The following is a 13,769-nucleotide window of genomic DNA, read 5'->3' on the forward strand; positions in this document are numbered from 1 at the left end:
CTCTTTCTACCCTTAACAGTGTTTTGCCTGTCCCTGTCAGAACAAGTGACCTGAGGGGTCAGGGCAGTGTTTCCCAACAGAGTGCCTCCAGCTGTGGCAAAACTACAACTCCCTGCACTCCCGGCATGCTGGGAGTTTTAGTTTTGCCACAGCTGGAGGCACCCAGGTGTATAGGTAATCTTCACCGTTAAGCTTCAGCTCTGGGCCCGGGAATCTTCTCCGTTAAGCTTCATCTCCAGGCCTGGGTACGGGTGGAGCTTAGTGACGTCACCACTGCTGTTCTCTAGCAGCGGGACCCAGCAGAAAGCAGCAGCAGTGATGTCACTAAGCTCCGCCCATGCCCCAAGCCGCTGCTGCGCTCTGCTGGGTCACGCAGCAGCAGTGACATCACTAAGCTCCGCCCGTGCCCCAAGCCGGGCCCAGAGCTGAAGCTTTAACGGAAAAGATTACCGCAGATCTCCTGCACAGAAAGGGACAAAGTAAGTACCATTGTCACCTGCACTACCTTTCGGTACCGACAAGTTAGTGCAAGTGACACAGGTGACAGATTTCCTTTAAAAATTTTTTTAATAGAAGTAATTTACAAAACTGTTGAAAATGTTTTTTCTCCACCGGAATACCCTTTAAAAGGAGCCTAGAACATCGGGCAGACATCCTTAGTTGTCAGAAATTAGAACCAGGGGAATGGTCGCGGTCTCCATGGGCCTTCAACATGATTGTAAAAAGATAAGGTTTGCCTCAAGAAAGAATCACAAAGTCAGCCAGTTCTTTTCTGTCAATTCCAGAGACCAATCTCAAGCTGTAGATGCACTAGCCCAGAATTGTTTGTTTGATCTAGCCTATGCCTTTTCTTCTCTGCCATTGATTCCCAGACTTCTCAAGAAATTACTCTATAAGCCATGCAGCCTCATTTTCATAGCTCTACTATGGCCGAACACAGGGTGGTTCTCCCTTCTGAAGTCTCTGTCCCAGGAGGATCCTTTACCTTCCTGGTTCTTCCAGATGTTCTTTCACAGTTTCTACTCTGTCCACTAACTGTGCTTAACTGACTGGGACTTTAAAAGCCCATGTTATTAGCTAGGGGTTTCTCAGATAAGTTACAAATACTCTCCTCTTAAGCAGGTAAACTTCTGTCTATTTCAAGGAGTGGAAAAAGTTCTGTCTTTCTCACTTTCCTGTCCTAACATTCCAAACAGTCTAGATTTTCTTCAGGTAGGATTTGATCTCAGTCTATTACTACACTAAAAGTCCAGGTGTCTGCCCTTGGTGTCAAGATAGGAGAGGATTCTTGGGCTTCCAGATTTATCAGGGCTACAGAAAGAATAAGACCTAAGATAAGGGACCTTTATAATTTAAATGAGGTCCTGGCAGCTCTTACTGTTAAACACTTTGAACCTAAATATTCCATCTATTTAAAGGGGTACTCCACCTCTAGACATGTTATCCCCTATCGCTGGGACCACCGCAATCTCCCTGCTGCACCCAGTGTTCGTTTAGAGCATCGAGTGCAGCTCCGGAGGCTCTTGACGTCATGGCCACGCCCCGCTCGTGACATCACGTGCCCTCCCATAGATTTGCATTGAGGGGGCGTGGTTGTGATGTCATAAGATGGGCATGGCCTCCGCCCTGCATCGGCAGTCATCCGGCACATAGCGAAGTGAACTGGATGTCTAGGGTGCCGCAGCCGAGATCTTATCACCTATTCTTTGGATAGGGGATAAGATGTCTATGGGTGGAGTACCCCTTTAAGGTTCCCATAAGTGGAGGAAGGAAAAACTTGTTTTCATTCAGTTTGAAGATCCTAATCAGGGTAAGAAGGCTTCCAAAAGTTCTGCTATTTCAGAGGCCTACAAAGCCAAGGGTATATCTCCTCCCCTTGATTTTAAGCCCCTTCCTCTTGGTCCATTTCTTCTTCTTGGGCAGGAATGGCTTCTGCTGAACAAATTTGTTGTGAAGCACCTGGAAAAATCCTCATACTCTTTCTAGGCATTACTTTACTTTGGGCATAATGTCCTCTCCACTGTTGTCCCTAAATATTCTTTGATACTTTCTAAGGGGTGCTATTGTAGAAAGTCTCCACGCCAGCACTTAAAGGTCCCACCCTTGGTTTCTTTGTGATGTTTTATGTTGTACACGTTATTTCTCCTTTCAATGTCAGTGTTCTTTAGAAATACACTGGTGAGGGGAGGAAAGGTTGGGGTTGTTAACTTCTTAGTGTTCTTCCTGTACCAATAAGGAGGAGATGAACTTTTTAACCCCTTAATGACGCAGCGATTTCTAATTTTTTGCATTTTAATTTTTTTCTCCTTGCCTTTTAAAATCTATAACTCCAATTTTTCATCAATTTTCCATTTATAGGGCTTGTTGCTTGTAACTTATTGCACTTTGTAATGACATAACTTCTTTTACCACAAAATATGGGGAAGCCAAAAAAAAATTATTTTCTGAAAAGGACCATTTTAAAGGGGTATTCCGGCCATAGACATATGGGCCTAGATTTATCAAACTGTGTGAGTGAAAAAGTGATGGATTTTCCTATAGCAACCAATTGCAGCTCAGGTTTCACTTTACCAGAGCTCGTTAGCTGAGCTGTGATTGGTTGCTGTCAAAAAATCCCAGAATACCCCTTTAAAATTGTCCTTTTCTGACCCCTATAACTTTTTTATTTATCTGTATAAGGGGCTGTATGAGGACTTATACAGAAGACTTTTTGCGCCGTGATCTGTAGTTTTTAACAGTACTATTTATGATTTTAATGGTCTTTTTAATAACTTTGTTTATGAATTTTTATTTCTGCTATATGAAGCGACCAAAAATGCGCAAATCTGGACTTTGGTATTTTTTTTCTGTTTACTCCATTGACCGTGCTGTTTAATTAACATTATATTATAATTCAGACATTTACGCACCCAGCGATATCACATGTTTTATTTATTGTTTACATTATTTTAATTATAAAATGGCAAAAGGGGGGGGGATGACTCAATGGGGAGGGGTTATACACATTTATTATTTTTTATTATTATCATTATTATTTTTTATTTTTTTTGTCCCCATTGGGGACTATTACATGAAATCTCTTGATTGCTAACACTGATCAATGCTGGGCTATTACACAGCATTGATCAGTGTTATCTGTGCTCTGTTACTCTAGCCTGCCAAAGCAGCCTAGAGCAACACAAAGAAAATCGGACAGCACGGAGGAATGCAGGGAACCTCCGGCCCTCATTTAAGGTGATTGGGACAGCGCCATTGCCCTGCGGTAGTCCTGATCACCCATAGCAACCAGCCGGCAACATTGAGTTGCCAGCTTTAGTTCCAGCAATCAGCTTTAATCGTGGGATCTAAAAGGTTAATCGCCTCGCAGTGGCAATCAATGGATTTTGATTCTAGTCAGGGGCAACGCGGTACAGAGCGGGATGACGTCACATTCACGCTCCATAGCTGCTACCCCCTTCCCAGGACGTACCCATACAAGAATTTGAATCATCAGTGAGTATAATTCACTGGGTTGCACACTTTAGTAAAGTGCTGAAAACATTGGAGGTACACTTCGAATAACTGACTTTATGATATTTTCAGAAGAGTGTTGTGTTTCTAGATATTAGGCGGTGCGGAATGCTGTAATGATTGTGCAGTTGAATAAATATGCATGTCTCTGTTTGCAGTGCCTTTGCAGAAGAGTAAATGTATTTCATTAAATACAGTGAAGTTGCAAAAGTATGGTTTTTGGTTAACAAATGCAAAAGACTCTGTAAGGAGTAATGCCGTTATTGTCTTATGGATAACCACCGATTACATACCTCACGTTGAGAAACAAATAGGAGAAATATCCAAAAATCTACCCTGTAAGTAAAAACTTTCTCCTTTCGGGCATGTCTGTATTATATAGATAGTACTAAGATACCCAGTTTTGGTTTATTTCCTCTTATTCTTCCCAAATATACTGATGTTTCATTAATCTAATTCAACACTTTTTTTTTTTTATCACTCTGCAATTTAATATAAGAGTCTACACTGTGGATCTTTTCTTGCAGACTTCGTGCAGTGCTCAATTATACTAGAATAATAAATCAATGTAAATAAATAATTAAACACCCCATGCAATGCGCAGAGTGTGAATATGCCCTTACATAGCATATCCAGAGATTTAAAGGGGTACTCCGCTGCTCAGCGTTTGGAACAAACTGTTCGAAACGCGTGTGTCGGCAACGGGAGCTTGTGACATCATAGCCCCGCCCCTTCATCATGTCACTTCCCTCCCCCTCCATGCAAGTCTCTGGGAGAGGTTGTGGCGGCCGTCACGCCCCCTCGCATAGACTTGCATTGAGGGGACGGGATGTGATGTCATGAGGGGGCGGGGCTAGGACATCACGAGGGGGCAGGGCTATCATGTCATGAGCTCCCGAGCCCAGCGTTTGGAACAGTTTGTTCCAAACGCTGAGCAGCGGAGTACCCCTTTAAATGAAAACCATTTTTTGTGCAGTTATATCGGTAGCCACACACTATATTCATTTATTATTTGGCCTTAGTAGAAAGATATACTAAATACTTCTTCTTTACTGATATCTCCATGGAGCTGCATCTGCCAGCATTATTGTATGGTCACATCACACAGAAGAAGGCTTGTGGTGTACATGCTAAAGAGGTCCACAGAATTACATAGCTCTGGCAGCGGCAAAAAGAGTGTCCTTTCGGCCTCTAACTGGCCGGCATACATTAGAAAATAAATTATGCAGTAGGATAATTATAAAATCCTTAAAATAATATCCATTAAAATAATGTGACAGTCAAGCTTTAAACTGCTACATCATGAGCTTTTCAATAGCTATTCATGACTTATCTTTTAAACAGATGCCAGTATAGCCTACAGGTGACATAATGTATAAGATAAGATAAGATGACTGATCACGGGAGTCCCGCCGCTGGGGACCCCCGTGATCTTGCACGCGGCACCCCATTTATAATCAGTCCCAGGAGCGTGTTCGCTCCGGGTCTGATTACTGTCGATCACGGGGCCAGCTATCATACCCCCTCCCGTAGGCTTGCATTGAGGGGCGGAGCGTGACGTCACACGGGGGCGGAGGCGTGATGTCACACACTGTCGGCCCTGTGGTCGCCGGTAATCAGACCCAGAGCGAACACGCTCCGGGGACTGATTACAAACGGGGTGCCGCTTGCAAGATCCCGGGGGTCCCCAGCAGCGGGACTCCCGCGATCAGGCATCTTATCTCCTATCCTTTGGATAGGGGATAAGATGTCTCAGCACCGGAGTACCCCTTTAAAAGCAATGCAAGTCTGCAACTACTCGCCTAATAATCTAACCACTAGCCCTGCTGGTCTCTCTTTTGAGTTCAATTTAAAATGTTTTTCTAATGATGGTAATGACAAATATCTCAATCCAACATTGTCTTTGGGTGCATGAATATTATATCAATTAATGTGCAGATTTATAGTTTGGTGTAAAGATTGTTGTATTTGTAGTCCTGTAGTTTCCCTGTATTTCTATGTCTACAGCTAAGTCAAATGAACTCATCTTTCTGGAGTTGGCTGAACCGCTCTCAGGCAAGGAGCAGTCCCTGATGTGTAAGATTATGAAGGAAGCCAGTGAGGATGGGGTGTGTACCCTTGCTGATATGCTGACCTGGGACGAGATAAATTCCATGCTGGAAGCCTTGTCTAATGAAGACTGCTCTTTCAAAGCAAATTGTTGCTTTGCCCTTAAAAAGCAGCAACAAGAGTCAAGCAATACAGCTCTTCCAATAGACCCACCAAAGGTAGGCTTCTTACTAACCATCCCCAGCATTGAGATTCTGCTGCTATATTATAACAAATGATACTATAATGGAAGCTTTTTAGTAAAAGCTGTTTGCTGTAGACATTCTTCTGTACTTTCAGCAGCCTTTATCTGATAGAAGTGATTTTTTTATTCTATTTAAATGAGGCAGTTCTGGCATTATCGTTCAGCTTTAGTAAAAAAAAACAAAAAAAAAAACTAAAAGAAGTGACTTAATAGAGTAAACCTTGATTCTAACTTTCACCAATACAACTTTTCAGAAAGTAGACCGGTATGTAAACAATAGTTTTTGGCTTTGGCTGAGGGTTATCATTGTAAATGGAAATACAGATTCTAGCCTTGTCTATACTGGATATACTATTACGGATTTACTTTGTATTACATGTGTAAAGCGAAGTTCGCAAGCACTGACCACAGTCCAGTGACCATGGGGGAGATTTACGAAAACTTGTGCAGAGGAAAAGTTGACCAGTTGCTTATAGCAACCAATCAGATTGATTGTTGATTGATTGATTGTTATTGGCAACTGGTCAACTTTTCCTCTGCACAGGTTTTCATTGATCTCCCTCAATATGATTACACACTGCCAGGAAGGTCATGTGATCTATCTGATCATTAATAATATACATAAATATCCTTTATTGTATAATCCCAACTCAAAGACTATACGGAGACTGAGGTGTTCTAAGCAGTCCTCCACTCCATCCTGTCACTTTGAAAACCAGTAGTAAGGTTGTGATACATCCACACATGCAAATTGAGACAACCAAGCCGTCTTTGTAGAGATGTTTACTTACTAAACAATATACTTCAATATGCATCAGGTCTACTTAAATCATGAATTCTTTTTGTAGGAGAATTTAAGCATGGTGCAAGAATAAAAATTGTATTTAAGTTGGACCCGGTGCTTTGAATTTCAACTTTGTTTAATGCTGTATATAGTATTTTTGAGTGCAGGTGTAATGCCTGCTCTGGTCAGTTTGTACATGCTGCGCTTTGACCAACTTAGTGTTAAAGGGGTACCCCGCTGCTCAGCATTTGGAACAAACTCTTCTGAACGCTGGAGCCGGGAGTTTGTGATGTCATAGCCCCGCCCCCTCATGATGTCATGTCCGCTCCCTCAATTCAAGTCTATGGGAGGGGGCGTGACAGCCGTCACGCCCCCTCCCATAGACTTGCATTGAGGGGGTGGGGCTATGACATCACGACATCATGAGCTCCCGGCACCAGCGTTCGGAACAGTTTGTTCCAAACGCTGAGCAGTGAAGTGTTGCTAACCAATAAGAACCTAGGATGGGTTATTTCTAGCCCCCTGCAGCCTGGCTGCTGATTTGAATTCACTCTGCACTTTGTCTCTGTCCAGTGTTAGCTTTTAGCTCTATTCTGAGATTCCGGTTAACCCTAGCAGTGAAGTGTTGCTAACCAATAAGAACCTAGGAGGGGTTATCTCTAGCCCCCTGCAGCCTGGCTGCTGATTTGAATTCACTCTGCACTTTGTCTCTGTCCATTGTTAGCTTTTAGCTCTATTCTGAGATTCCGGTTAACCCTAGCAGTGAAGTGTTGCTAACCAATAAGAACCTAGGAGGGGTTATCTCTAGCCCCCTGCAGCCTGGCTGCTGATTTGAATTCACTCTGCACTTTGTCTCTGTCCAGTGTTAGCTTTTAGCTCTATTCTGAGATTCCTGTTATTATGTGTACCTGGTTGGGTTAGTCTGTTCTGTTTGTGTTTAGTATTATCTGTTGGTGTGTATTCACTCCTAAGTCTTGTATCTTTGTCCCTGTTCAGACCTATTTGTGTGTTTAGTATCTGTACCCGTGTGTTTGTGATGTGTTTTGGATTTGGTATTTTGTGTCTCTCCATATTATTGGTTTGGTGGTGTATCTTATCCGGTTCCTCCTAGTGTTAAATCCGTTTCCTGAGCTTCAGTTTGTCCCTAACATAGGAGTCAATTTGCTTTGTATCTAGTTTAAATTAATTCTGTGTTTCCTGGTGTTCAGACCAGTTTTTGAGCGTTTGTTTTTGTTCTTGTCATTTTAGTATTTGCATATCCTTGAGTTATATAATTCCTGTCTTCAGTCTAACCTTGTTCATCTCCTGAATCCCTGGATAAATCTTGCCGTGAATAATTCCTAGTTTACCTGACATGGTCACATTTTCTTATCTGCCGTTTATTTTGTTTTGGGTCTTAAGTACTCTATATTTCTGTTGCCATGTTTCTCTAATGTTTGTTTTATGCTACTTTGTATTCCTGCTGTAATTCATTAAATCTGACCTGTACAGTACTTGTTTATTATGTTGACCATGATGCCCCTGCACCCTAGTGAAGGGACTGGCTCCACGTTTTGAGCTGCCATTTATGGCAGTTGTGCAAGTAGGCAGGGAAAGAGCGTTCTGTGATAAGCTTAGGGCTCATTCTTCCCTGCACTATGTGACCCACAATCATGACAACTGAAGGTTACATTAGTGCTTAGGACTTCTACTGTCTTTACTTTTATTAAGTCGTGAAAGAGTGATTAAACAGTATTTGTTTTGTTACTTCCAATAATTTTTACCTACCTTGGATGTACATGACAGTAGACAATAAGACCATGTGAAATTCTGCACGGATACGGACATGGATTCTATGAATGGGGCTTAATTAAAGGGGCTGTCCAGTGAAAGATCAGCTGCACAGATCTCTTTAAGTCAGCTGATAATTGAAGAGATGTGCACTATGGCTAATAACATTATATTAGTAAGTTGCTTTATTATACATTTTTGACACCATACACAGGTGTGTCTAAAACCGTATCTAAATAACATAGGTTATGGCTCAGATATCTGCTATGGTTTCTGAACATGGCTTTACGCTCAGGTATAGCAGTGGAAAAAAATCTCCATTGAAAAAGAGGTAGTAAACCTCGAAACGCGTCTGTCAAGGCAAATGAAGGAACATTCGGATTATATACCAGTCTGCTCTCAAGTTCTATTAAAAACGGTTGGCGCCAAACATCCGGTGATTTTTTTTCTATCGCTATACCGATCTCCATATCGAGTGGGAAATGCATCCACTCGAAAAGTCCGGACAGCTGCACCGTTACTCCAATGTGATAAAAAGCTTTTAAGGTTGCTGTGTGCGAAACACAACCTAATAAGGTGAGTGGTTTTTCTATACTGCTCACCTTGAATTCCAACAGCATCAAACACACTGCCCAATGGGAATCTCTGTCTTTTAGTTTTTTCCTGTCTACAGTTTGAACATGGCTTTAGTAATACTATATATTGAGTGGGGCTTTTAAAGGGGTACTTTGGAGGGGGAAAAAAATTCAAATCAGCTGGTGCCAAAAAGTTATGCAAACTTGTAAATCACTTGTATTTAGAAATATTAACCCTTTCAGCTGCTGTATGCCCAAGATAAAGTTGTTTAGTTCTTTCTAGTCTGACCACAGTTCTCTCTATTGCCACCTCTGTCCATGTTAGGAACTATCCGGAGCAGGAGCAAATTCCCATAACAAACACCTCCTACTCTGGACAGTTCCTGACATGGACAAGGGTGTCAGCAGAGAGCACTGTGGTCAGACTGAAAATAACTACACAACTTCCTGTGGAGCATACAACAGCTGATAAGTACTGGGAGGTTTAATATTTCTAAATAGAAGTAATTTACAAATTTGTATAACTTTGTGGCACCAGTTGATATTAAAACATGGTTTCCCCTTAGGAGTACCCCTTTTAGTGTAACAAACTTTTCATCATAGAAAGCTTAAAGTGTTCGCTTCATTATAAAAAATAAATAAATCTCTTGACATCTCCTAGGGAACATTCAGACCCCTTCCGATCAGTAGAACAAACAGGCAGAGAAGTGCAGAGAAAGCACTTCTCTCACCTCGTTTTTCTTAAAGATAATGCCCATTTAAACCACTCCTGTTGCAGCAACCATTATTTAACTCGTAGCACTTTGACTGCAGCTGTTTATATTTTCTAGGCTTCAAAAGTAACATCTTCCTACACCTTGATACAGAAATACAAACATGGACATTATTCGGTGTCTATGGTCCCAAGACAGGATGACAACTTGAAGGAAGTGAACAAGGGAGGAACACTTCTGAGGTGAGTGTGAGGTTTATCACTATTTGAAGTATACACTTAACAATGAAGCTTTACCTTTAATAAAAATTTATTTGTAAGCTGAGTGTGCTGGCCAGAAGAGGGCAGCATATTACAGATACAGGTTAGTATCTGGGCTTATTAAAGTGGTACTCTGCTGCTAAACATCTTATTCCCTATCCAAAGGATAGGGGATAAGATGTTTGATCGCTGGGCCCCCCTGTGATCTCCGCTGTTGCACCACAGTCATCCGGTGCATGGAGCAAACTCTGCTCTGTGCTGGATGACTGACTACCACAGCCGCCAAACCCCCTCCATTCATGTCTGTGGGAGGAGATGTGGCGGCTACGTACTAGCAGTCACGCCCCCTCCCATAGGCGTGGCTCCAAGCTTCTGTGTTCCGGTCACCACCGCTGCTGGCCTGGAGTCTGCCAGCGGCATTAGTCACAGCCATCCACTACTTTATAGGGATACTCCGCCCCCTTGACCACAGTCGTCACGCCCCCCTCCTATAGACATGAATGGAGGGGCATGCTGTCAAGACCACGGCTGCCAACAACCAGGGTTCTGAACATAAATGTCCGGAATGCCAGGGTGCCGGGACCCCTGCGATCAGACATTTTATTCCCTATCCTTTGGATAGGCGATAAGATGTTTTGCAGCGGAATACCCCTTAAAGCATTTTTTTACTGGGATTTCAAGGTAATTCCGGGCCTAAACAGAGATAAACCTAGACCCACTGTAGTGAAAGTCTATGCTAAAAGTAGAATTTTTGGGGTTTTCTATTTATTTATTTTTACCTCACACTGCGCCAATTGTTTTGTTTTGTTTTTTTCCCTGGGGCTGGAGAAAGTTTTTTAAAGTAAATACAAAAAAGTCCGTTGTTGCTAAACATGAGATTTCTGCAGCCATAGTAAGGACGGCCCAGTTTATAATCATGTCTGTGAAAACTGTAGCTCACCAACATCTAGGGGGCATCTCACAGTTTATTGAAGCACTGGCCTACATAATCCTGGATCGTGAAAATGTTTATTAGGTTTTTGTTTATCTGTACTCTTGTCTTAACCTTTTTAACAGGTACTTGGTAAGCCAGTGCAGTTAATGAACTTAATGTCGAATGGTAATTCCTTGTACAGCAAAATACACGTGCACATTGTCCGTCACTATAACAGACTTCTGCATCTTTAATTGATCTCTATTAGTTGCAGAGTCTTTCAGAACATCTGCGGATTAGACAAATGTTTTCTTAGATCCTTAGTAGACCTTTTTTTTCTTTTCTTCATGTACAATAGATGCTTCCCCCAGCCTGCTACTTTTAATATAAAATACATTAAAGGGATAAATTAAGGTTTGGGGGTGGGGGGAGTATTTTTAATAAACCAAACACAAGAACAAGGGGACACAATCTGGGGTTAGATGGAGAGATCAGAAGCAACATTAAAACTATTATTTCGCTGAAAGTTGTAAATGCTTGGAACAAACTTCCAGCAGATAAAAATAATAATGAAATAATTTAGACCAGGTGGTAATTTATTTTGCTCAAAATCTTCTGTGTTTCTGTCATGGAAGCAATTGTCCTAAGGCTGGGTTCACACAACGTAATGTTTTCAACGTTTATTTTATTTTAACGCACATATGCCACCAAAATCCCGCCGCATTTTGCAGTATATCAGCACATAAAATAAACTCTGCACTGATGTTTACTCAGTATCAACCCAGCCTACTGAAAAATACAGAGGTTTGATCATAGCCCTATATGGTTTCTTTTTTCTTGCTTTTTACTTGTCTTTATTAGGTATTTAACTTGCTTTACTTACTTTTCAGATTACTGGTTTATCCTCCTCCCCCAACTAAAGGAGGCCTTGCTGTAACTAATGAAGATCTGGAGTGTCTGGAACATGGAGAATTTCTTAATGATGTTATTATTGACTTCTATCTGAAGTGAGTATATTTTTAGATTATATCAGTGAATTTGTATGAATTGACAGCATTGATTAACAATGTTCACATTCTGTTTATGTATTTGATGTACTTTTATCATTGTGTTACTATTGTGTTCTATACAATTGATGTACTATTGGTGACTATGGTCCCAGCTGCCTTGAGATCATATACATGATCCTCCCGTGTAGTATAGGCTGATTCCTCCCCGTTCTCAAGAACACTTAAACTCCAAGAGGGGAGATCTTGTATAATGCCCCCCGACTGAGGGAGTATGACAGCTCTTTGGGTTTTTTTCATTTGCAAATAATCACGCCTACTGTTTTTCACCAATCTGCTTCGTGATGGTCTTGTAGCTTATTCCAGCCTTGTGTAGGTCTACAATCTTGCCCCTGACAGGGTGGAGAGTTTGTAATCTGATTAATTGCTTCTGTGGACAGGTGTCTTATATACAGGTACCAAGCTAAGATTAACAGCACTCCCTTTAAAGGGGTACTCTGCTGCTCAGCGTTTGGAACAAACTGTTCCGAATGCTGGAGCCGGCACCGGGAGCTTGTGATGTCATAACCCCGCTCCCTCATGACCTCACACCCCGCCCCCTCAATGCAAGTTGTGACGGCTGTCAAGCCCCCTCCCATAGACTTGCATTGAGGGGGTGGGGTGTGATGTCATGAGGGGGCGGGGCTATGATGTCGCGAGCTCCCGGCGCCGGCTCCAGCGTTCGGAACAGTTTGTTCCAAACGCTGAGCAGCGGAGTACCCCTTTAAGAAAGTGCTCATAATTTAAAGGGGTTATCCACCATAAGGTGATTTCAGTACGTTCCTGGCAGACAGTAATGGACATGCTTAGGAAGGATCTGTGCTTGTCTTGGGGCTAAATGGCTATGTCATGGGATTACCATAACACTGTGGCTAGCTTTTTGTGAGCTCGTATTTCCTGTTTGACTTTTCTTTTTTTGACTACAAATCCCACAGTTCCATTTTCCTCCCACACATCAGCCACCCCACCCATTGAAACAAAAGACCTGTGGTTTTCAATCAGGGTGCCTACAGCTGTTGCATCAGTTGCAGATTGATCTCTCTCCCACCAAGCGATCGCTCCACCCATTGAAGCAGACAGGCTCCCTGTCATCAGCTGACTAGTGAATCAGGTCTCGGCCGCATTGCAACCTGGGAAAAATCTGAGACAACAGTCATTTTGTATGCTGATAAAAATAAATATTAGGGTGAAAATCACTGAAGAATTGTGAGAAAACTGTCACACACAGGTACAGACACTATATTATGAACTACTCTAACTTTACAGCCCCTGTACCATAGTCAAATAAAAAAAAATCCTGGAATACCCCTTTAACTTACCTTACGGTAACCTTACGTTACCTGTATAAAAGACACTTGGTAGCCAGAAAACTTTCTCATTGATAGGGGATCAAATACGTAGTTCACTGGGTAAAATTCAGAACAAACCAGAACTTATTTGCAATGCATTTTTCTGTAATTTGGTGGTGTTATTCTCTCACTGTTAAAATAAACCTACCATTAACATTATAGGCAGATCATTTCTTTATCAGTGGGTAAATGTAGAAAATCATCAGGGGATCAAATAGTTTTTATTCCTTCATTGTATAACAAAATCAGTATAGTATTACATTTTTTACTAGATACTTTGGTCATGTTCACACAACTTATAACCAAGTTGTTGTTTTTTTACGTGGAAACTATGCTGATCTCCATGTCAGTAACTATGCAGTGCCTCTTTGAAAAACTCTTCTCACATTGACTTCATTGGGACACTGGGAACCGTATGGGAAAGGAGTGGCATGTCGCTGCATGTGGGACAAAGAAAGTGTAAAATGTTTTTTCTTACATTCCTCCAAAGGTTCTAGTTTTTATCATTGCTTTTGTGCATTTTTTTATGTATCTTGAGATTTGTTTTTGGGAAGAT

General features: G+C 41.8%; 1 protein-coding gene across 5 annotated transcripts in view; it reads left to right on the top strand.

The window, feature by feature from the left end:
- SENP7 (SUMO specific peptidase 7) overlaps positions 1-13,769 on the top strand; it is a 123,936-nt gene that overhangs the window by 81,156 nt on the left and 29,011 nt on the right. For 4 of the 5 annotated variants that reach the window (XM_056556183.1, XM_056556181.1, XM_056556182.1 and 1 more), the window contains 4 exons: positions 3,669-3,848; positions 5,518-5,777; positions 9,763-9,887; positions 11,709-11,825. In XM_056556183.1, coding sequence (XP_056412158.1) covers positions 3,669-3,848; positions 5,518-5,777; positions 9,763-9,887; positions 11,709-11,825 — 682 coding nt within the window. The remainder of the gene's footprint in view (positions 1-3,668; positions 3,849-5,517; positions 5,778-9,762; positions 9,888-11,708; positions 11,826-13,769) is intronic. The other variant, XM_056556184.1, reaches the window with a different exon arrangement.

This window comes from Hyla sarda, chromosome 2, assembly GCF_029499605.1.
Source record: "Hyla sarda isolate aHylSar1 chromosome 2, aHylSar1.hap1, whole genome shotgun sequence".
NCBI lineage: Eukaryota > Metazoa > Chordata > Amphibia > Anura > Hylidae > Hyla > Hyla sarda.